At 29.4% G+C, this 25,481-nt stretch overlaps 3 protein-coding genes across 3 annotated transcripts; all 3 read right to left on the reverse strand.

Moving 5' to 3' along the window:
* Positions 1-3,610: 3,610 nt before the first annotated feature.
* LOC109795841 (two-component response regulator 24) lies at positions 3,611-5,633 on the reverse strand. The gene is made up of 3 exons (XM_020355390.3): positions 4,772-5,633; positions 4,359-4,626; positions 3,611-4,283 (listed from the first exon to the last, which is right to left on the reverse strand). The coding sequence occupies exons 2-3, from the start codon at positions 4,569-4,571 to the stop codon at positions 4,104-4,106; spliced, it is 393 nt and encodes a 130-aa protein (XP_020210979.1). The 5' UTR covers positions 4,572-4,626; positions 4,772-5,633; the 3' UTR covers positions 3,611-4,103.
* A 3,832-nt stretch (positions 5,634-9,465) lies between these two features.
* Positions 9,466-11,797, reverse strand: LOC109797523 (GDSL esterase/lipase At5g33370). Its single transcript, XM_020357580.3, has 5 exons — positions 11,472-11,797; positions 10,851-10,978; positions 10,325-10,567; positions 9,931-10,183; positions 9,466-9,841 (listed from the first exon to the last, which is right to left on the reverse strand). The coding sequence occupies exons 1-5, from the start codon at positions 11,719-11,721 to the stop codon at positions 9,609-9,611; spliced, it is 1,107 nt and encodes a 368-aa protein (XP_020213169.1). The 5' UTR covers positions 11,722-11,797; the 3' UTR covers positions 9,466-9,608.
* A 7,692-nt stretch (positions 11,798-19,489) lies between these two features.
* On the reverse strand, positions 19,490-22,087 carry LOC109797009 (GDSL esterase/lipase At5g33370). Its single transcript, XM_020356890.3, has 5 exons — positions 21,777-22,087; positions 21,561-21,688; positions 21,166-21,408; positions 20,815-21,067; positions 19,490-19,991 (listed from the first exon to the last, which is right to left on the reverse strand). Exons 1-5 carry the CDS (start codon positions 22,021-22,023, stop codon positions 19,759-19,761), a joined length of 1,104 nt encoding a protein of 367 aa, XP_020212479.1. The 5' UTR covers positions 22,024-22,087; the 3' UTR covers positions 19,490-19,758.
* Positions 22,088-25,481: the final 3,394 nt, after the last annotated feature.

Consider the following 25,481-nt stretch of genomic DNA (forward strand, 5'->3'; position numbering starts at 1 on the left):
CTATTGTCGTTACGGAGGCTATATACATGCATCTGAATTCTGAAGTAAGAAAATAAGGGGGAAACAAGTGGGAGTGACAAAAAGAAAATAAAAATAGAAAATGAAGGGGAATGCATAATTTTTGTTTTATTTTTTTGTGCATAATTATATTTTTTTCAATTTTCATGCTTCCAATTTATATCGAATTTGATTATCTAAATGAGGGGAGTACATTTTGAAAAATAAAAGATAATAATTACTAAAAAAATCAATTATTAATATGATAATTAACAATTGTTCAAATACTAATTTGGTTGTTAGAGAACTTTATATGTATTTTTACCTTTACTCGCTCTTAGACAATATGATCTTCATCACGTGATATCTAAACAAATATGCTTAGCTAGATAAATCAATTTTAAACACAAAGAAAGCTAAAATAGCTCAAAAAGTATTATTGCAAAATCTAATTTTATCTGTGTACAATTTGGCTATTTATATTGATATGTATTACAAGAGAATTAAGTAACTAACTATTAATTGTAACAAATAATTAATTAATAAGAATTTGAACTGTTTTTTGTTGAGCTCAACTCATTTTGATTTTTTATTTATTTTTATTTGTTTATGGACATAGCTTATACAATATTTTAAAATTGATAATCAAAAATTAATTTGTACTTTTGAGATATGACTCTTTTCTTATTTAGATAAATAAAATAAATAAGAAAGAAAAAAGGCAAATAAATATTAAAAAAATATTGCAGAAAAATATATAGTTTATTTAGATAGGTATAAATATAAAAGAGATATTTTTAAATCTTAATACGCTCCAAAATTAACTTTTTAGAATAGATATTGATGTGATTTATACAATGTGACAATCACTTCAAAACTTTACAATGATGACCATGATTTTGAGTCAGGTTGTCCGTATGAGATATTACCTTTATTTGTAAAATCCTAAAATTAACCTTTCAATACGAGTTTCTTGAATTGTGAAAAATATTCAATGTAACACTTTAATCATATTAAGACTTATGAGCTTATTACAATGTGGGATTAATCAATGCCACACATTAACTATATTAAGGCTGGAGATGGAAAAAGTATGTTTAACCAAAGTAATATATATATATATATATATATATATATATATATATATATATATATATATATATATATATATATATATATTTAAGCCTTTTCAACTTTGTACATGATTCTTTGATTCATCTCTTAAATTTATTTTATGCACGATTCTTAATTTTTTTTGAAAATTTAAATTTAAATTATCATATTCAATATATTTTATTTTGGTACATGTCCTATTTGATATTGATTAGTAGTGTTCTCATCTCGATTATAAATCATCAAATATAATAAACAATTATAATATATAACGTAATCCACTTTAAAATCCAAACTTGATTTAATGCATTAATACTTTAATTACTTTAGTATAATGATTAGTGTGTATTTCATTTGAATCAACTGTATTAAAAAATAAATAATAATAATAATAAACTGTGCATTGGTGGGATCCTTGCTTCATTTTAGCACTACCCTGTCACCCAATAATCAAGTCCATTGACTTCAATATACCCAAAAATTAGTCCACGAACTTCTCAAATGCTTCTCAAAAAATAAACCCATCGACTTCAATGTATATATACCCATAAATTAGTCCAAGAATTGCTGTTTTTTTTTAATATATTTATTTGTAAACAAACATCAAGTAGCATTCATTCATGAGCTACTGTAATATAGATGTGGTTGTCTTAAATAAAGACTAAAAAAAGCTTGAAGTGAATCAGAGTAGTGTGACAATTCTCTTAAGGAATGAAAGTAAAGAAAACAATTTTTTTATTATTATTGGGATGTAAAGAAAAAGGTTAGAAACAAAAGATTAAGATTTCTTTTTTATTATTTAGAAAAAAGAAAAGGAAAATATATAATTATTTAAATAATATTAATATTCATATGTCTTTAATATTTGTAAATATAGTAAATTTGAATTTTAGTGCTCGAAGAAAACTTTTATTAGTTTTAGTTTATATAAATTTCATTTTTTTAAAACAATCTATTTCACTATTTAATTATAATGTGACATGTAAGCAATCATTATGACTTATGAGGCCTAAAAATGCATATGAGGAAACTTGTTTAAATGCATGTTACGTTATCATTAAATAATAATATGGAATTTTTGTACAGCAATGTAGATAATAAGGATTATTAAAAAAAATCTTTATGACTAAAATTAATTAAAAATAAATAAATTTTGTTACATTTATGAGAAAGAGGAAAATAAAAATTTACCCTTGCTGTGTCAAGCATTTATTATAAAATACATTCGAACATTTACGGTGACAATATTAGACTATTTTTATTTTATCTATAAAAATTATAATGATGAATGTAAAATTTGAACTTAAAATTTTATAAATAAGAATTAGACTATTTTAACTCTTCGGTTAAATATATAAAATATCATCAAAGAATAAACCATTTATCTTTTATTGTTGTAAATTTTATATGTCGGATTATAACTGGTTTATAGATTTAGAATTTTGATAATTATTTTCGTTTACAGTGTAACATCACGTGCAAAACAATTTACAGCGTCACGTTACAGTACATATAAAATTACTATATATATGAAGTAGAACGTTATGTATTAATTGCATGTAATATTCGATTTCTTTTTTCTTCTTAATATAGATTTCTATTGTATTATAGAATTTTAGCTATAAAGGACATAACCATACAGAGTATGAGATTTATCAAATTAAATCGTGAAATTAATTAAATTTTAACAAAGCTTTTTTATAAATTTAGTTTACATATTTATACAAAAATAATAATAAAGAAAACTCTTTTTTCCTAATTATATCCTTTTTGTCACCTTTTTTTAGGTTTTTCAAATTTTGTTACTCAATTCTTAAAACTTTGTAAATTTTATTTTTTTCATACTTAACAATTATCATGACATATTTTGTTGATTATAAATTTATCACATATATTACATCAATAACTTTTTTGTTGATAATTAACATGTTATATAAGTGTTTGACACATCACATTAATGATGAATTAATAATATTAAATGGTTAATAAATAAAGTGATAAAAATATAATTTTTGAATAATGAAGTAACAAAATATATAACTTTAAAAATTGAGTGACAAAATATATATAAGAAAAGTTAATCATCTATACAATGTTAGTGTAAAGTTTTTTACACTAACAACCAATCATTTCTTTTAAAATTATTTATTTTATTATTATTTCATTAAATAAGTAACTGACATGACATTATTAAAATATATGATTGATTGTCAGTGTAAAAAAAGTTTACACTGGTAATGTATAGGTGATTAACTCTAAGAAAAATAATAAAAAGTGTAATATATATATATATATATATATATATATATTTTTTTTTTTTTTTTTTTTTTTTTTTTTTTGAGGATGCTCCCTTTAGACAAAAGCCTTAAATATAAATTGATTCAGGATACTTGCATCCTCCCATGCAAATATTAAAATGACACTTATTTTTTTTTTTAATAAAAAAGGTTACGATATCGGTATTATGAATGAACTTAGCATCTATCATATTCATGTTACTCCTTTACTATCTCTAATAATTCAAACGACATTTAGTCTACTTAAATTAACTGTTAAAATAATATATATTACGTAATATATATATTTTTTTATGTATTTTTAATTATATTTATTATTAAATAAATTTTATTTGAATGTTATTGAATAAAGAGTACATTTTTTTACCAATGCAATAACAAAATTAGAAACTGACATCGTGCATACATGCAATCAAGATTCTTTCCCAGTAAGAGTAAATCTAATCCGTATAATTAGAGGTTTAGATAAAATTTATTTAAAATAAAAAACATGAAAAGTATTCATGTTATTAATATTTCTTTATTGGAAAAAATAGGCCACGTGCGAGGCTATTGGTTCCAATAATAACAAATAGAAACATAAAGTTGCAGATAGTTCATCACAGCAGAAACGTTGGTCGTATAGGCTACATGGTATTCTTTTTTTTAAAATAAAAAATTGGCTATATGGTCTGTTACAAAAATGAGAAAGGTGAATCAAATGGTAAATTTTTTATGCTCCCGCAAGACAACTTCAACCTTTGCACGATCAAGAGGCTTCTCAAAGCAATGGTTGGAACCAGCAGCTAGAAATTCCTCTCTATCTTCGCCACCAGCACGGGTAGTGATTCCCACAATCGTGCTCTTCACTCCCATAGCACGTAACTGTTTTGTCGCCTATTATAAAATTAAACATTTTATCATTAACAACTATAATCATATTCATATTACACTAGTTAATTAATTTAGTACCTCAGCACCATCCATGATAGGCATTTCTCTGTCCATGAAAATAATGTCAAAGTTTGCCCCAGAACGACACAGTTCCACTGCTTCCTTTCCATCCTTAACCGTTTCTGCCTCTATGTTAAATAAACGCTCAAGCATCGTCTTGTGGATTTTGCGAATAATAGAGTCATCATCAACAATCAGCGCTGAAATTTTGTTGTTAGCCATTACAATCATTGATTTCGTCACTGCTCCTATGTTTCCAACTCCAAGTTATTTATAGCACAATAGTCTACAAACAAATTAACTATATTCGGGTTAAGTAATCAACAAAAGTTTAGGAAATGACATGCATGCATACACGTGGGATCACTATGAAAATGTTTTGCATTATAATGAGAATAACAAAATTAGAGAAAATATGGTCGAACACTCACTTTGACTTGGGAACTTGTTAAGAAATTAATCGATGATGAAAGAGTGAAAGGTACATCATTCGGTCCTACCCTGAGCCGCATAAATACTCAGCAACATGCACCTGTATTTTTCATCGGGGACAAATATACGCTAAAGTGAAAGAGAAAAGAGAAGCCGTTATGGTAGTTCGAACTTGTGTTTCATTTTTCTTTTCTTTTTCAGATATGAAAATATTTCAGCAATCTGTTTCCTGTTCGATAAAAATCACGTTATTACTTTCAACACCCAAATGGATACGCAATAATTATATTTTTTCGTATATTGGATGAGTAATAATTATTATCTAATCATGTAAGTATTATTCAATCCAAATCCAACTTATGGATTCCCCGTATCCTTTTATGGATGATGCTCATAAAAAAGCTTGGCTATCACTTAAAAACTGTAAAAATCTTTATTTAAATAGTAAAAAGATTCCATGTATAAATAGATTAACAGTTAAGAAATGCTTCGTATGTATATATAGAAAGCTTGAGATTCACAATCCTACTTTTCTTTATATATATCCATTCATAGCAACCAGTTTTAATTCGTAACAAAATCGAATTAGATTTCACTTTAACTCTTGTGTAGATTTCCCATTTGCCAGTTTTGAGAGAATCTATTTATATTAAATATAAAAGGCATTGTTTTGTTCGGTCGTATATTATTATGCTTTGTCAAGTAAATTTTGACTTTATCATTTGCCTTCCTTTACATTTTTAACTTTATCATTAATGTTTCATAAATTTCCAAGACTATTATATATCACATTTATTATTTTTATTTCTTTCTTAAATAGTTTATAAAATTTATCTCTTTCTTTATTTTCACCACATTACCTATTATATTTACCATTTTCTCTTTCTGTTATTTTATCTCTCTAAATTAAATATAATAATATTTTTTTCAAGGAATTAAATATAATAATATAAACATTACAAAAAAAAAGGTGAAACGTCATTTTTTAAATTTTATTTAAGATTACATTTTATTTCAACATAGTTAACCACATTGATAAGTTGCGTAACGATAATAGATCTATATAGTTAATTAAAGACAATTCATGAATTTAATAATACAATTCCCTGTACCCGAATACGTCGAGTACCCGAGCCTGTGACTGACTGAACCGAGCACCCAAGCTAACCGACCACTAATGGAACGGAACGTGTCGGTGTGCTCGGCCTAGGCACGAATTTATACCAAAGTGATTACGGAAAGATTAATTTACGTAATATGCCGATTTAGTCCCCTAATTTTTCAGGGCCCAGTCCCTAATCACGACCCAATAAGAAACACTATAAATAGACCTCCTTTCAAGGTACGTAACCAACTTTCAACTACCGCATTTATTACGCCGAGCACTTACTTGAGCGTTGGAGTGTCTTTGCAGGCACACCCCCCTCACTTCGGACTACCCGGAAAGAAACGAGAAGACCGAAACCCAAGACCCGACCCGCTACAACTAGGATAATTGAAGTGTGTATCCTAACACAGGAACACCTTGTATTAAAATAAATGAGTTAAAAATATTAATTTTTAATTTTTTTAATTTTATTAAATAAAAATATATATGTTATGTCTTTTTCAATCTTTTCAATAATGTACTTTTAAAAAAAAATTCAATTTTAATAATTAAAAAATAAAATCATATCCATATATGATAAATGTTTTAAAAATAATATCTTACCATTCTTTAAATATTTAAATTAAATATTTTTTACAATATAATATTTATAAAATTTGTTTTTTAATCATATTCTTACAAATTCTAAAATATTTAATTGAGGTCGAATGTTTTTTAGCTATGAATTAATAAATGTTTCATGTTCAAAAGCAAATATTCATAGAATGTTATTTAAAAGTGTATAGAAAATATTAAAATAAAACTATTCATTGTTTAAATTAAAAATTATGTATATGTATTATATTATAAAATTTAATCAAGTGATTATAACTTTTTCTGTTGCATATTTGATGCATAAAAAGACACTAAACATGTACACACTCACAAATATTGTTTATTATCTAAAAAAATAGAAAATACTTTCAAAATATATATATAAAAAATTTATTTCTTTAATCTATACAATTGGTGTGCAAGATAAAAAATTAATAAACTTTGTTTGTGATAAAAGTGAAAGTCACTAAAATTTTATTTATAATACAAGTTTAAAAACCATGTTATAATTTCTCATATATTTGTTTTGGTATAGTTCAATAAGAAAAAAGAAAAAAATAATTACAAACGGACAAAAATAATTCTTGTTGCATCAGTTAAGAGCATTGCCTTCTTGCAATGTATATATGTCTCAGATCAACCTATCAATCTATTTAAAACGTTGTGAATGTCATATATAGAATATGGAAAGGAATGAAACCCAATATCCTTAGATTTGATGAGTTGTAATGAACTCATAGAGTCAAGCAAATGTCTCTCTTTTGATCGTGGTTCCATGCCCATATACAAAATAACAAGGATCTCTGTTCTGGCTGTTGGTGGAACTACCATAAAATATCTCATATATGATGATTTCGATACAACTCCCGTCTTCATTAAGGATGGTTGCGTCTGTTGGCAAACAACAGTCCTCAAAACATGTGTACTATTGCTAAAAAAAATGGTAATATCATCTTGAAGGCTATTAATTGCAAGAACCAGCCTGTATAAAAGGGCCTTTTCTTTACTTATACATATTGAGTTTACGGTTTTGGCCAACATAGAGAATATTGTGTCAGCCATAAATGAAACTACCGTAAATAATACTTGTATTATCCTTTGTCAATAGAATTCTGCTATAAAAGTAATGGAACGTAGATCAGTGGAGTGAATCAGTATAAAAATAGTTATGTTCTTTGTTTCTTGCGTTTTCACGCTTTGTGGACAAAACTGTATTATAACTTATTGCTTAATTCTTACTTATAAAAAGACTTGCGAAAAATTTACACATGCACATTCAATTCCCCTTATATGTGTTTCTTTGTCTTTCAACAACTTCCTCCATCTTGAGTTGCATAAACTAGAAGCTCTGCAAGTGAGCTTTGATATCACTATTGAGAGTTAACCGTGATCAAATTCCCTTCCATGTGAATACAAAATAGGTACCGTACAAAAGCAAACATACATGCAAAGAGTAGAGGGGTAACATCAGAATTTTTACAAGAAAAACCTTCTCAATTTGAAAATTACAGTTAGATAAATAATGTAGCATTAGTTAATTATGCTTGTTTTACACTATTTAACTAATTTACATTATTTATCTAATTGTATTAGTGAATGAGAAAAAATAATGAAGCATAGTCCAACAAATAATTTCCACTATAAAAGTAGGATTACGATATTTGTCTCTTTTTTCTCATAAGGATAACTTAAATAATATCTCACTCTTCTTGAACATGATCTCTCCAATTTTTCACCAAATATGATAAAACACAACTCTTCTTCTCTCCAAGAGGATTTTAGGGAATAAATAAGATACCTCATCACTTCACAAGCCTGTTTATAGAGGATCGAGGGATCCCGTCAAATGCATTCTCTTCCTTCAACAGCAGCGGTGATCTTCAAGAGTAATACCTTGATATACACACAACAATTATTTTAATTTCAACATGTTTATGATGCTTGATCAATCAAGGAGAGGAAAATTCTAACACATTTATGGCAAGGAATCAAGAAATCTTCAAGGTATTAATATGACTGCAGACAGAGGACATCCTTGAAATGATTAAAATCAAGTCTCTATTAAGGTTGTATAATAAAGCTAATACACTTGATTATGACTGTAACCCTTCAGCCCGTTTGGATTTGTTTGGCATGCCATGATTATAAATGGAGCATGTCATGGATGATATGTGAATGGAATACAATGTCTCAGCCTCAGGACTGGGGTTGCTTCGGTCAATTATTCTGGCGCAGGAGGCAAATCTGGGTTATCTTGTTTGTTATGAATGGTTAAAGGTTCCGGATTTTACTGGTTGTATCTCCTTTTGATTGAGGGTATCTACAATATGTCTTTAGGTCTCCTTTCTTCTCTCTAGTCTCTGCTGGTTTCGAACCGAGAAGCCGAATATTTATATGAGAATTATATAACTCGTGTGAGAATTTTAAGAACTATATGCATGTTATAATCTTAAGAAACACCAACAACTGAAATTTGTGCTAAAAAGCAAATCAAAGTCCAAACTGTTTATATCCTTCTATTCTTGATTATTCTTGTTTATTTTACTTTCCTGTTTTTTTCTTTATATAATTGTTTGTTTAAACTTTAAAATCACTTTATTTAAATTTCAGAATCCATCAAGGAAGAAACTTTCCTTCCTAAATTATTTTATTTGAAATCATATTAATCATTTAATTGTAAATTTTTTAACATAAACATAGTGACAGTTTTCGTAATGTTCAGTGAAACAATGTTGAAGGACAAATGTCAAACAAAATCACATAAATGATGAGTTATTGTGATTCTTGGATTAAGATATAAAAAGTAAAAATAGCCAAGTCTTAACAGTCAAATTCCAAATAATTGTATACTGCAATCTTCATTCGTCGGGTCATCGTAGTTTTTTCTTTTTTCCAACGCCAATTTTATATTTGACTTTCTTGCTGATGTCCTCAATTATTTTGTTAGCAAGATGCAGAGTGACGTTTAATTTATATAAAAGAAAGGCGACGGAAAACAGAAGATGAGTCAGTTATTTAATTGATCAATAATTTGTTGGAGAAATCACAACTCTAAATACTATGAGAGTCACAAACACTTGATAGTTGATACAAGTTTATAACAATCAGAAAGAAGACATGAGTGTTATCATTAATTATTTTCTAGCATCCAATGCTAGGACGGTGCTGAGGTTCATTGGTTTCATGTATCGTTTAGAACCGGACATAATCTGCTCCACAATGAGTCTGTTTGCCTTTTCTGATGGATGGAATGGATCCCAAAATGCATGCAAGTTTCTGTTTGGGCACAAGTTAGAGAGTGGTGTGCATAATCCAATCCCATTGTAGGGTCCTTGCCCACAACAAGCAATTCTTGATGTAGTAAATCCTGCCCAACAAGTTGACAGTTAATTAAGCTTTAATGTGAATGCTATTCATAGAAAAAAGTTGACATAGAACGATATGCATAGGTAGTACCGTATGCTTCTGGGTTACTAATGAAATCATTGTGCATCAGTCCTGTATTTGCAGCGATAAAAACGTCTTTGCCAACTTTCTTGTTGAGTCCTTGTATCATGTGTAGCAGTTGAGGGTTGTAAAGTGATGCAGCTCGTTGAAGTTCAGCAGAACATCCTCCATTTGTTCCACGCATGGCCAATTCTGCTGGAACACAACCCATTGGTCCAGTGCCTGTCACAATTACTCTTCGAGCTCCTAGATCATACAGTCTCTGCAATAATTAATTTGTTACACACAAAAACATTAATTTCATTTGGCTAGATATACAACATAAGCTGCTATTAATTAGCATATTAATATATTATTATTTAATTGGTTACAAAAAGTTAATTAATGTGTGTTTTTTGATTACCTGCAAGAGTTTACGGTACTCCACAATGAGATATTTGACATACTCTTGTAGCGAAAACTGGCGAGACCTTGCAGAATAAGGCACCAAGTAGTAATTGTTTACGAAATCGTTGCCACCAACAGTGATGAGGACCAATGCTTGATTTACAAGTTTCCTAGTCCGTGCTAGTCCAATTTGATCTGCTACTCGTTGCTGGTACTCTTCAAAGTAGTCCAATTGTCTATACATTCTGATTATATTTAGCTGCAAAATTAATTAAGTCATTGCCCACCAATTTAATTTTGGCAGATTATTTGTTTACAATAAGTTTATACAACCCATGTACGTGTTGTAGAAAAAATATTGTATAAATAATGCAATACTTTTACTTTTCGTTAAAAGTTATTGCTCTCACTTCGTACAATGAGAAATGAATCCCTAGCTGAGTGTTGGTAATTAACGATTGACAGAGTTTCAAACAGAATTATTTAGGAAGTAACCAATGAGGAAACAAAAATAATAATAACAAAAATAGTAGCAGACTTACAAACTGAGCTCCAGTGTCGTTAAGAATGCCTATTCCAGCGGAAGCAAAATTGGCTCCATCAAGAAGATTGTCACCTTTTAGCAGTGGACTCAAATATGGCAACACGGACTCAGCACCTATTCTTTCACCTGATAATCAACAAAAACATGCAGGTTAATTAACTAACACATTTACGATTACATGTCTACAAAAAGTTGGATTAATTACCATGTAAGCGCATGCTTAGTGACACTTACTTCAAGAGAAACAGACTAATTTATATATATAAAAAAAATGTTTTATTAATATCTAAAAAGAAGACTTTAATTCTCTAAAATAAATTAAACTAAACACATTAGCTAACAATTACCATAGGACATGAAAAGCGAAAATGCATGTGTAGTTTTGGTTACGTGCATGGTTGATGAAACAGTTTGCTTTGAGGCCATGATCTTACTACAACACATCTTTCTCTTAGTAATTATTTTTTACTGCATTAATTATTTTGTTTTTTATTCTACTGGTCCAATTTAAAATACATATATTCTATTATTTAACACCGTAAACTTTGACATAAATTAAGACATAATGATTGTCAATAAACAAAAGAGAAAGATATACAGTTATGAAACAATACTTAACTAATAAGATCAGGAATGTTGAGGCCATTAGAAAAACGACCGGTTGGTTTACGAGTTGGATAGTCAATGCCATAAGGAGGAGAATCAGCTCGTGCAGTGGTGGCTAAGTAATTGTTGTTACCACTGTCAACAAGTGAATCTCCAAATACAAAGAAAGCCCTTTTGGCCTCAACCCTTGGGACAATGACCCCAGCTATCAAAACCACACCAAAAAGTGTCACCATGGTAACAAAACCTGAGGGAAGTGCCATTGAGTTGAAAACAACCTTTGATGTTGATGTTGATGTTGATACAGTGTGATCGAGTTCAAGGCTTTTTATAGCCGGTTAACTATGTGTGTTTTTTTTTTATTTTTTCAAACTAGAAAGTGAATATAGAAAGATAAAAGAAGAATTTTGGGCAGAGTTGAGTAGCGAATTAAGTTTTGTGTACGTCAACTTTTAGGTGGTGTTTAATTAAAAATGAATAATTGAATGATTCTTGTTATAAAGGTGCATGAGGCACGTGAAAAGTGACGAGCTAGTACGTACGTGAATGGAAGTAATTTCCGCCGCCCAAGCCCCTCTGTAGAATGAGAAAGAGACGAAAAAAGGGGAAAAGTGAAAACATGTATGTTTCCTGTTGTTGATGCATGCTTTTAATACAACTAATATTATAGGTCATGAATAATTCTCGCTACTCACGAGTTGAACTTGGTTCTTCCAAACGCCTTTCACCTTTTTCCCACTTTACTAATTCTCTGTTAATAATTATTTCTCACTTCCAATACCATTTTTTACTGTCATGTACTACGTTTCTTCCTACCTATCATAATCATAATTGAATATCAAAATATAAAAAATAATTATTATATTTTAACTAAATTCTTAGACAAGTTAATATTATTTTTATTTATCACTTTTAATAAATATTTTATTTCAATTTGTTTACTGTTTTAAAATTTTAAGATAGTATTAATTATTACTTTCAATTTCATCCTTGTGAAAAAGAGAGAGAAATATTATAGTGTACGAAATTTTCTAACTAATTTTAAAGAGTCTATGTAGTGTTAACCCTAAGGGTTATATAAAAATAAATAAATAATAGCACAATTATTGATATTGATATGATCTAAAAATATTTGCATGCTTTTTAGTATCATATCACAGTACAGAATAAAACTAGTATCTTATTTTGAATAATGCATAAATTAAATATTTATTATATTTAACTAAAACTTATAATAAATTATATATAAAAAAAATACTATATTTTAATATATAAATATATATTTAAAATTTATATAAAAAATATTATATATATATTATATTTTAGATTTATGATAAATAAATTATATTGTAACATATAAGATTATTTTTATTTATCATTAATTCATTTTAAAAAATATTAAAATTTAATTTATAAATAATTATAATAAATAAAAATTGAATTAAATAAGAAATTAAGAGAATTCCTAAAAATTTTACCAAAAAAATTAAATCTCTAAAAATACTCTTATACAAGAGAATTATTTATATTTAATATATAAAGGTTGAGTAAAAAAGAAAAGTGTGAAAGAAAGTCAATAACATGCCCCCATAAAACTAAAAATTAAATATAAAAAACGGCTACTGTCCATCCCTTTGAATTATATGATTAATCAATAAAAGTAAACGAAACTATAAATGGTTGTGTGTATATCACTTATATTAGTTAATACAAAGTCACGAGTGCATTGTTCAAAACTATCATCCAAACCTTTATTTCTAGCACATTTAAATGAAAACGTACTCTCAAAAAAGTGAATTTATTTGTAACTGTTCAAAACTGTTTTCCAGCATATTAACTGTTTTCCTGTTACATTCTTATTGGGGTACGGATAAACGGTAAATTATTATGTTTTTAGTAATTATATTTGATGAAAAATACTCACAAATAATGAAATAACAAAAATATAAATTTTGAAAAAAAATTAATGCACCTTTAACCCTCAATTTTATTGAGCTTGATATATTTATAAATGGTAGTTAGTCTTAGGGTCGGCTCAACAGATTTTAAGGCCTAAAGCCAATTATAAAGTTGGATTTTTTTTTAAGATGAAAGAATGACAAGAAAATCAAAAGTAACCCATAAAAATAAAAATAAAATTCTCAACAAAAAATTACAATACTAAAAACGAACCTTATTTCTTACGATGCTAGACTTATTAGACAGTGACTAACAAAACAAAATTAGTACTAATACAATTGATTCATTAAATTCTGTAAATAAATAAAAAATATTTTTGGAGGCTAAAGTTAAGGCTTTAACTATCTTATAATGATTGGGCCAGTTCTGGTTAGTCCTTTTAAATGGATATACATTTTTAATGTTCAATATTACTATACTTGATATATATTTATAATTAATAAGTGATCATTTTAAATAAATATAGGATAGTTTTAATGTTATTTTAAAATATAGATTTCAATTTAATTCAATCTTAAAAATATGATTTATAAGATAAAAATTATCTTTCGTTTATATATATATTATTTTAACTATGTCATTAGTTGGTGAATATTCGATATGTAGTAAAGTGAGGAACAAAGAAGGGGAAATTAATAAAAGAGTTAGAGATACAATTTCAGGTATAGGGTCCATGTATTTCTTTTAGAAAAAAAAAATACTTAGGCTATGTTTGTAACGACCCGGCTGGTCACTACACACTACACCGTACATCTGAAATCGGACAGAAAGGAACAAGTGTATACATATAGTGTCTAGAATATATATATATATACATATATATATATATATATATATATATATACATGTCCAAGTCTGACTAGATTCAAAATGTACAAAAATACATCCAAAGCTACTACACCAAGTAGCTGAAACAACAAAACATCAACAAGGATCAGCTCCGCCTGCCAGCTGCAGACTCACCACTAGCCACCAACCTATCCCTGCTCTGCTCCCATACATAGTATGATTATCGCAGTCTAAACCACATGGAAACAACAAAGGGTAAGCTAGTGACATACATACATAAATATGTAAATAAAAGCATCTACAACTATCAGCACACCCGTACAGCTTATACTACACCACAGCAAATTCAGCAATATCAACACCGCTCAGCGGCTATAACAGCACCACAATAGTGGCTAACAGCACCGACATAGCGGCTATAACAGCACCACAATAGTGGCTAACAACACAGACATAGCGGCTATAACAGCACCACAATAGTGGCTAAACACAGCATACAGCTCAGCAATAAACAGCACAGCAAAACAGCTCACAGCACAACACAACAAAATCAGCATACAACACAGCTAAGTAGTATTCAACACAGCTTACTACTCACAACTCAGCTCATCATTCTAGAGCACAACCATATTATAAATCAGCATTTAAAATCATCAATAACAGCCCAGCTCAGCATAGCGATATACATCTATTACAGCTTAACATCATTTTTTTAGCATTTACCCTAGTCAGCACAACATATTTATCAATTACATCTCAGCTCAGCAATTACAACATAATTCAACAACTATCAACATATCATTCAGCTCAACTCAAACAATAAGGTTTAGCATTAGCATCACACAACACAACACAACACAACTTTTCATCACACGACATTGGCAGCATTAATCAGCATAAAACCATATTATCAGCAAGTTCAGCATATAACTTCACATCCTCATACGCGCCCGGCGCACTCATGGTCGCGCCCGGCGTGGCACAACCAGAGGGCTCCAGGGCCAACGCGCCCGGCGCAAGCGTGCCTACGCCCGGCGAGACTTAGCCAGAGAGTCCAAAGCTCTCTCGCGCCTGGCGCAATACCCAATTGCGCCCAGCGCAGGCTAGGCAGAGACTCCAAGGAGTCTCACATGCCCGGCGTGCCCCAACCCGTGCCCAGCGCAGGCAAGGCAGAGACCTCCCTTGGTCTCGCGCCCAGCGCCCTCGAGGCAGAGACTCCCAAGGAGTCTCACGCCCAGCGCGACAAGGGCCGCGCTCAGCGCAGCACATCAATATCATCATTCAGCTCAATAACATTCATCATTAACAACTTAAAACAGCATGATCAACAACTTCACAACGTACAACATGTTCAACACATAATACGACCCAACCATCTTGTTTACAACTCATCTATCTTGTCAAATTACTCACCCAAACAACACCAATACACCTAAGCACCTAAAACAACTTTCAACTTAACCAAATCACTAAAAGTAAAATGGCAGCCTTCACAGAAAACAGCGCATCAGGAGTTATACTACTCCTACCATACTCATCCTTATCTCATATGAAATATAAGAAGATTTCCTACAAATCTCATGAAGACACCAAGTCCTAATTCCTTCATCTACCTTGTTAAAAATTCTAAAAACCGCAACAGCTATAAGTAATGCTAGCAGCTTGACCCCTCTTCACTATAATAGCCATATATGGAGTTCTAAAACTCCTTTTTGGGTGATTCCAGCGCTGTTGGAAAGCTAACATCCAAGGCTATAACTTTCACGAAGACTATAAAGTCCAATTCTGAAAATCAAATGCAAGCCCAGCGCATTAAAAACGCGCTCGGCTCAATTCTCAATCGGAGACCTACAGAGGTCTATTGCGCCCGGCGTGGTTCTCCCCGCGCCCGGCGCGATTCACCCAGAGATTTCTCATTTCAAATCACGCCCTGTGCAAAGAACTGCGCCCGGTGCAAATTCAAACAGGAACCCTTACCTACTTCGAAAATTTCATCAAAACCTGCGAAAAATACTAGGAAACCAACATGCAAACCATCCAAAAGTTTACACTTCCATCAAACATCAAGAAAAATAACTCATTTTCAACATGCATCCAAAATCAAGGGAAAACCCCAAAATTTCACCCAACCCCGAAAAACCCTAAAAACTAGTTTTTCTTAAATCTCAGCCAAAGATCAACCACCAACAAACAGCAAATGAGTTTCTAATAGACTCATTCTCAACCAAAAACAGCAAAGTAACTAGCTTCCCTTACCTCGGTGTGAAGAAAAACCGAGCTCCGAGACAACGGGAAGAAAAAGAGAAGCTTAAACGTAGAAGAACAAGCTTGAGGAAATGAAGAACGGAGGAGGAGAAATGTCAGCAAGATCATTAGCTACTCAACACCTAGCTCACCAAAGAAGGAAGAATCAGGCAACAATGAGTAGGGAAATTGGGGAGAAGAGAATATGAGTGAATAATGAAAGTGAGAGAAGCGAGGGAAAAGCAATAAGCTACGGGTCTCACAATGTTTAACAAAAAAAAATGCTTTATAAATTAGTTAAAGTCTTTTTTTTATAAAGAAAACTCATTGAATATGCAAAAGTTATTCTTTTTTATGAGTTAAATAATATAAACTTTTAAAGAGACTAATAAATATATGATTCTAAAATATTATAATAAAAATTAAAACAATAATAGTAATTTAAATAAAACTTAAGTAAATTTTTTAGATAATTTAAAAATTATTTTATCTCGTCCTTTTCATAAAAAACAAATATGCTGTCATTTATTTTATTTTTATAAACTATAAGTGGTATTTTCTAATTAAAAATAAATTTTGACGTTAATAATGTATACAAATCTTTAGTATTTATCTTTATTATGTAAATTTCTAAAATATAATTATAATTATAATTATAATATAATATAATACCCAAAACACTTAATAATTTTTCGAATAATATTACCATGGTATTTCCAACACTACATTCAACATGGTGTTTTTTGTTATCAACTTGTAATCGAGTGTGTACTGTGATCGTTGTACCCACACTGTATTCAAAAGGTATGTGGGCTTTAAGTTCAATTGAGCATGTGGGCAGCTCAAGATGGAGGAAAGTTGGAACATCCGTTTGGGCCTTATATCGGAAGGGATCTCAAAGACCAAATATGGGCTGTATCCATATGAAGGTCAATGTCCGGGCTCAACTATCTTAGTGCTCATCGATATTTTTGGTACTCAAGTGAATGGAGTTTATTTTGTTCTTCTGGAAAAGGAATAGTGGGAAAAATCATATTTTTCCAGTTATACTATTAGATTGATGCATCCACAGGCTTTGACACATTTTTTTTCTACCCACAAAATTTGATACTAAAAAGATCAAGTACAATTTTTCACATATCAACAAAAATAGAAAAGAAAGAAAAATACTACATTATAAGTAAGAAGAATAAAAAATATATTATTTTATTTTATTCAAATAAAAAATAAAAATACATAAATAAAATATTAACAAACATCATTAAAACATATAAACAAAATAAACTTTAATAATACTAAAATTAACAGTATTAATAAATAATGAGATACAAAAAAAAAAAAATAAAGATATGAGAAGGAGATTGATATAGAGAGAGAGGGGGGGGGGGGGGCGGGGGGAGGAAGCAACGGAGAGTGAGAAAGAGATAAGAAAGAAAAATAGAAGGAGACAGAGTTGAAAAGAAAGGCAACAAGAGAAATGGGAGGAGAGAAAGAAAGATATTTTTTTAAAATGGATATTGTGATATTTTTTATATACATAAAAATTTTCTCTTAACATGAAAGTTCAATTTCTACTCCCATAAAAATATTTTTCTGAGAAATTGAAATAGAAATATTTATCAAGAAATTATATTTCTCAAAAAGAAAAATAAATAGCTACCAAACATTTTAATTGAAAGTACTCAAAAAGTAAGTCCACTACTATTGAGTTCTTAATAAATAAATAAATCATTTTTTTAATAATAAATTTTTTGAAAAGTATGTGATATTTTATTTCATTAATTCAAATCAACATATAAAATATTTTGATAATTATTCGTCAACCTGAATAAAAAAAAATAAGGTACCAAATAGTATTCAATATTTTTTAAATTTTGCATATTTTATATACTAGGTGATATGAAATTACAATTCAATGATTAAATACAAAAATTACATTTAATTGAAAGTCATTGAGCGGTATAATAGTTGATAAAAATTACATTGATGACATTTGAATCCTCTCTCTCTCTCTCTATATATATATATATATACACACACACACATGAGGAGAGATCCACTTATTTTAAAAAATAAGTCTACCTAAACTTACTTCAATTAATAAATTATGTTATACATTAAATTTTAACGATTTAATTATTGAATCAAAAAAATTTAATGCATAATTTAAGACTATAATTTAAAAAAAATTGAAAACCATTTAATATACCATTTCAATAATTCAAATTAAGTTATTATAATTATTTGTCAATTTAAATTAATAAAATAAATATCAAATAATTTTCATATTTTTAATGAAAATTTACAAACTTTATTTATTCATTAATAATTATGTAATGATTGAATTGTTAAATTTTTATGCAGAATATAAATTATTTGGTAAAGTAAATTAAGTTTAGATAAATTTATTTTTAAGTAAGTGGATTTTGCCTTCCTCTCTCTATATATATTAATTTATTTATAAATAAAAAAAACTCAATAGAATATATAGATGTCTATGATATATAGATATCTGCTGAAATTAATAAAATTTTCAAGTATCCATTTAACATATATTTGAATAGATATTAATTGTGTATATCCGAGCAAATTTCTGTTCAGCCGACAACAGACTACTAATCGTTCTAACACTGCCTTGGACATTGAAATTAAAGTCGAATCACAACTACGAATCATCCTAACACTGCCATGGACATTGACATAAAACTCGAATCACAATAAATTAATTTTTATGATATTTCTATATCCGCCTCCGCCCCTCGCCCCACCTCTTTTTTTTTTTTTTTAATGTTTAATTTTATATTATGTTCTCTCCACCTTGTTGTTAGTAAAGAAAAAGTTTTTGTTCCCAGCAATTACGTCCCCTTCAGACATTTAAGGCGAAAGCTAGTCCATAAAACTTAAATTTTGATAACGTTTTTGAGGCACGTCGTGGGCCTTGAACTCCGAACCAAACACATGGAATGTAATAATCACCATTCACACAAGAGGGTACGATAACTAAAAGGAATGAAAAAAGAAATGATTGGAGATAAAAAATTAAAATAAAAAACACTCAATTATTATATATGCAGTATTTCTTTTGTACTGCCCAAGAGAAATATGAGAAGGAAGACCATCATCCATCCATCACCACATTTCAAAATACTACTCAGTGACACACTATATCACTTGGAGATTGCTTTACATGACACACCAAATTTCAACACATATATATATATCACAAATTAACCATGTAGACTTTTTGCTAGAAACAAAATTAAGAGACGACGCGATACTAAAATGATATTTAATTCTTGATTATCTATCTAGTTCTTGGAATCCAAAGCCAAAATGGTGCTGAGATTCATCGGATACATATACTCTGTGGTACCTGAAAATATCTTTCGAGCGATGAAGCTGTTAGCCCTTTCTGAAGGATGAAAAGCATCCCAAAACGCATAGATGTCACGGTTAGGGCACAAGTTGGATGCCACGGTGCACAGTCCAAGACCGTTATAGGGTCCTTGACCGCAGCATGCTACTTTTGCTGTAATAAATCCTGCATGTTCAACCACCACCTTTACTATATAGTATATACTATAGAGCATAAAATCTTTAATGCCACATGTAGACACAATACCACCTTTTAAGGAATCCTTATATACCACATTGCTGATCTTTTTTGAAATATCAGTTTCCTAGCTATCTATCTTATTTAGTCGCGAAAACAAGTACCCACACCTCCAACAAAAAAAAAAAATCAGGTCTATCGTTTGAAAGCTGAGACCCTATTAATTCTATACATTTATTGAAATCCTAACAAAGAAAAATAAAGAAAAAGGATATCTTCTTCCCCACCATATGATTGATGCATGGGCCATGCCTCTATTAAGTGTCTTCTACCTAAATTAATTAACTTTATCCCTATTAAATAGCCCCTTTTGTGTACTGTACGTGAGATGCGTGACTCTTGTAGAAAAAGAGAGACAATTAAGAAAATCCGAATAATAATAATGTAAAAATACTTTTTTTTATTTTCTTTTTAGTTTAAATTTTAAAAAGAAAAAATGTGTTTTAGATCTTTATAAAACTTGGGATATTAAAAAGTGAGGGATGAAATAATTCATGGCTCTTATGAAAATACATTTTTAGGAATTTAAAATACAAGAACTTATATAACAAAAAAAATATTAATGAATAAATAATAAAACACATTTTTAGGAATTTTAAAATTTTGTCCCTCCACATTTTCTTTGGACGGCATGCATACCTATTCTGCTGCTGAATAATTAATGAAAAGTACGTGGTCAACGGTCATGTCATGTCTGTATAATATATTAATAATTGTAGCAGCATAATAATTGGCAAGTAACTTAATTTACCATATGCTTGAGGGTTAGTGACGAAGTCAGTGTGCATGAGTTGCGTGTTGACTCCAATGAAGACATTGGAATCAATTTCGCTATTGAGTTGGCTGATTAGCTGAACAAGTTGAGGGTTGAACAATGACGCAGCACGCTGCAACTCAGCTGAACATTCACCATTTCTGCCTCTCTGGGCCAATTCCGCCGGAACACAACCCAATGGGCCTGTTCCCGTCACCAGAACCCTACGTGCTCCAATATCGTATAGCCTCTGAAATATATAATCACATTATTTTACACCCCATGTCATCACACTTTTTTATTTTTATTATAATTAACCTAGTAAAGACAATTGATGGAATTAGTTACCCTCAGAATCTTCTTATACTCAGAGATAAGATACTTGACATAATCTGGTAAGTTGTATTGGCGGGATCTTGCAGAGAAAGGCACCAAGTAATAATTATTCACAAAATCATTGCCTCCAAGAGTGATTAGGACTAATGCTCCATTTACTAAGCGCTCAGTCGCCTCAGCTCCTATCAGAGCACTCACTCTCTGCTGGTATTCTTCGAAGTATTCCAATTGTCTGTATATTCTGATTATGTTTACCTGTGATTGCAACAAAATATATTATACACTCGACTCTACATATAATAAAACTAAAAAAGTGCATAGTGACGATATTAATATATATATTATTAATGAACATGTGTGACGTATTATATAAATGTCAGTTAGTTAGATTGATTAATGTCACTTACGAATTGGATTCCAGTGTCATTGAGAATTCCAATACCAGCAGAAGCAAAGTTGGCACCAACAAGCAATCTTTCCCCGTTGAGCTCAGGACTTAGATAAGGCAATGTGGATTCGGCGCCAAGTTGTTGACCTACACAATATATAGGACATAAATATGATAATCAATGAGATGATGCATGTGACATAAATATGAATGAATGTTAGTTAATTAACAGAACTGATGAAGTCAGGAATGTTGTAGCCATTAGAGAAACGGCCAGTGGGTCTGCCAGATGGGTAATCAATGCCATAAGGAGGAGAATCTGCTCGAGCTGAAGTGGCCAGAAAGTTGTTGTTGCCATTATCCACAAGCGAATCCCCAAACACAAAGAACGCACGTTTTGCCTCGGCACCTGTTAAACTCCCTAGCGCCACCACTATTCCTATAACAATATTGTAACATGCAAAAACCATACAACTGGCCATGGTCACACTAGAGATCACAATTAATTAATAACAAAGCTGGGACTAATACTCTGCACTATATATATATATATATATATATATATATATATATATATATATATATGCAGATATAAACTTGATATGCATGTAGAGGAATGAGGAAGGGACTTATATAATGTGTGATTTTTGAAAAAGGTGAATATATGGCCCACTTAGCGCAGGTAGTTGCAAATTATGAGAGTGAGGTCATGTCTGACAAAATCATGATCCATGTGCCTGAGGCCCTGACTGAAGTCATATGAGGGGAAAAACATGTAAATCTCTGATTTGCACTCTGCACTCTGCAGTATTACCAATCATAAGGAACAAAACAACCGACAATTTCCTTCCATGGGACTATAGGACATTTACCACTTAAATGTGTTTGAATTGAAGCATGGATTTGAACGAGTAGAAAAGTAAGGATTTGAAGAGATAGATAATGAAAAGTGAGGTTGTTTGAATTAAGAGAAAGATAGTAAAAAGTGAGTGGAAAGTTTGTGAAAATTTGTGTAGAAATTAATTAATGTGATAAATAAAAATAAAAAATTTAATAGATGAATATGTAATTTACAATTTTACTTTTGGATTAAAAATGAGTAGAATATTATTTATTGTAAATAATAATAATTACAATAAAATTATATTAATAGGTATAATTTATTAAAAAAATAATAAATAATAATAATAAATATTAAAAAAATAATAAGAATCATAATAAATAATAATGATATTAAATATAATAAATAATAATAATATTAATAATAATGATAATAATAATAATATTTATAATAATAAATAATAATAACAAAATATATTATGATAATTATATTTTTTAACATTATTTTATTAATGTTTATGAAAGTGTTATTATTTTAAATTTATAAACATGTATTACTTTATTTTTTTTATATTTCCACTTTTTGAAGTCAATATTTAAATAATAGAATTTTCTTAATATAAAAAAATGTACAATAAATTTTTTGAAAGTTAATTAATAAATTAAAAAAATTGATAAATCATTGCATAAATTAAAATGAAATGAAGATACATTTGTTAACTGTACAAGTTAATTTTTACCAATTAAAAAAAAATTTAAAATTACAAATTTGGAGTTGCATTTTTACCCATAACAGCCAATTTGGAATGACCCGTTCTCAACTAGGGTTTTTAAGCCAATTTACTAGTTTGGAACGGCCTGTTCCAATTTGAGAACAGCCTGTTCTAGGCTACTAAATTACCCTTGTGTTAGTAGTTTGGAACGGGCCATTCCAATTTTGGAACGGGCCATTCCAATTTTGGAACGGGCCATTCCAATTTTGGAATGGCCCATTCTAGGCACGCTTGGAAGCAAAAATATGCCACCATAATTGATTATGTGCCATGCATAATCGATTATGCTCGCTGGAGGTTCAGTTTTTCACCTCTTTTCGGCTTTTGGGCAGGGGTATTATCGAGTTTTCTCATTTCTTACGTGACTTTCATCTCTTTTATTCACAACTTCACGAGGACCGACCACGCGGGTTCTCCCGCTTTTCTTCGCTTTTCTTTCGGTGCAAATTAGCAGAAACAAACGTCAACTTTCTTCATCTTTCGTTCGTCGTGAACAGTAAATTCCCTGAAACAAACAGGGGCTAAGGTTGTGTTTGGATTGAAGGATGGATTTGGGAGAGTGGAAAAGGAAAGATTTGAAGAGAAAGAGAGTGGAAAGTGAGGTTGTTTGGATTAAGGGAAAGATAGTGAAAAGTGAGTGAAAAGTTTGTAAGAATTTGTGTAGAAATTGATTGATGTGATAGATAAAAATTAAAAATTTAATAGATGAATATGTAATTTACACTTTTACCCTTGGATTAAAAATGAGTAGAATATTATTTATTGTAAATAATAATAATTACAATTAAATTATATTAATAGGTATAATTAATTAAAAAAATAATAAATAATGATAATAATAATAATAATAATAAATATTAGAAAAATAATAAGAATCATAATAAATAATAATGATACTAATTATAATAAATAATAATAATATTAATAATAATGATAATAATAATAATATTTATAATAATAAATAATAATAACAAAATATATTATGATAATTATATTTTCTAACATTATTTTATTAATGTTTATGAAAGTGTTATTATTTTAATTTTATAAACATGTATTACTTTATTTCTTTTATATTTCCACTTTTTGATGTCAATATTTGAATAATAGAATTTTCTTAATATAAAAAAAATGTACAATAAATTTTTTGAAAGTTAATTAATAAATTAAAAAAAATTGATAAATCATTGACATAAATTAAAATGAAATGAAGATACATTTATTAATTGTACAAGTTAATTTTTACCAATTAAAAAATTAAGAAATTTTTAACATTACAAATTTGGGGTTGCATTTTTACTCATAACAGCCAATTTGGAACGGCCCGTTCTCAACTAGGATTTTTAAGCCAATTTACTAGTTTGGAATGGCCCGTTCCAGTTTTGGAACTGCCCGTTCCAGTTTTGGAATGGCCCGTTCTAGGCTACTAAATTATCCTTGTTTTAGTAGTTTGGAACGGGCCGTTCTAATTCTGGAACAGCCCGTTCCAGGCACGCCTGGAAGCAAAAATATGCCACCATAATCGATTATGTATGGCATAATCAATTATGGGCTGGCATAATCGATTATGCCTCAGCCCATAATCGATTATGTGTCATGCATAATCGATTATGCTCACTGGGGTTCAGTTTTTCATCTCTTTTCAGCTTTTGGGCAGGGGTATTATCGAGTTTTCTCATTTTTTACGTGGCTTTCATCTCTTTTTCTTCACAACTTCGCGAGAAACAGCCACGTGGATTCTCCCGCTTTTCTTCGTTTTTCTTTCGGTGCAAATCAGCGGAAACAAACGTCAACTTTCTTCACCTTTCGTTCGTCGTGAATAGTAAATCCCTTGAAACAAAGAGGGGCTAAATGAAACTATTCTTCCCATTTTCAACATGTTTCTTTCCACCATTTACAATGTGCGTTTGAAATGATATTTGAAAAGTTTATAAGTTTTTATTTATTAATTAATTAATTTAATTAAAATAAATTTGTTTGATTAAACTAATTTATGGTTATAATCTTTTAACTATTTTTTTATCTTTACTAATTTATTCAAAAAAAAATTTATCTTAACTTAGAAGTTGAAATACAATCAAAGTTTTATATGTTTAAAGTAAAAAAGTCGAAAATTGATTTATAAACATATGAATCTCATCAAGGGTATCAGACTTCATGAGACTTTATGACGCTCATTATCTCCAAACTCCACCAAATTTAAACTTTACCATTATATATTGTCAAACATTTATTTCTTGAAGTAAAAAATTAATTCCTTTCATATATTTTAAATTTATGTAAAATGAGCGAATTTTGATTTTAATTTTATGAAGTTTTATTTTTCT

This window comes from Cajanus cajan, chromosome 6, assembly GCF_000230855.2.
Source record: "Cajanus cajan strain Asha chromosome 6, NIPB_CcT2T_4, whole genome shotgun sequence".
NCBI lineage: Eukaryota > Viridiplantae > Streptophyta > Magnoliopsida > Fabales > Fabaceae > Cajanus > Cajanus cajan.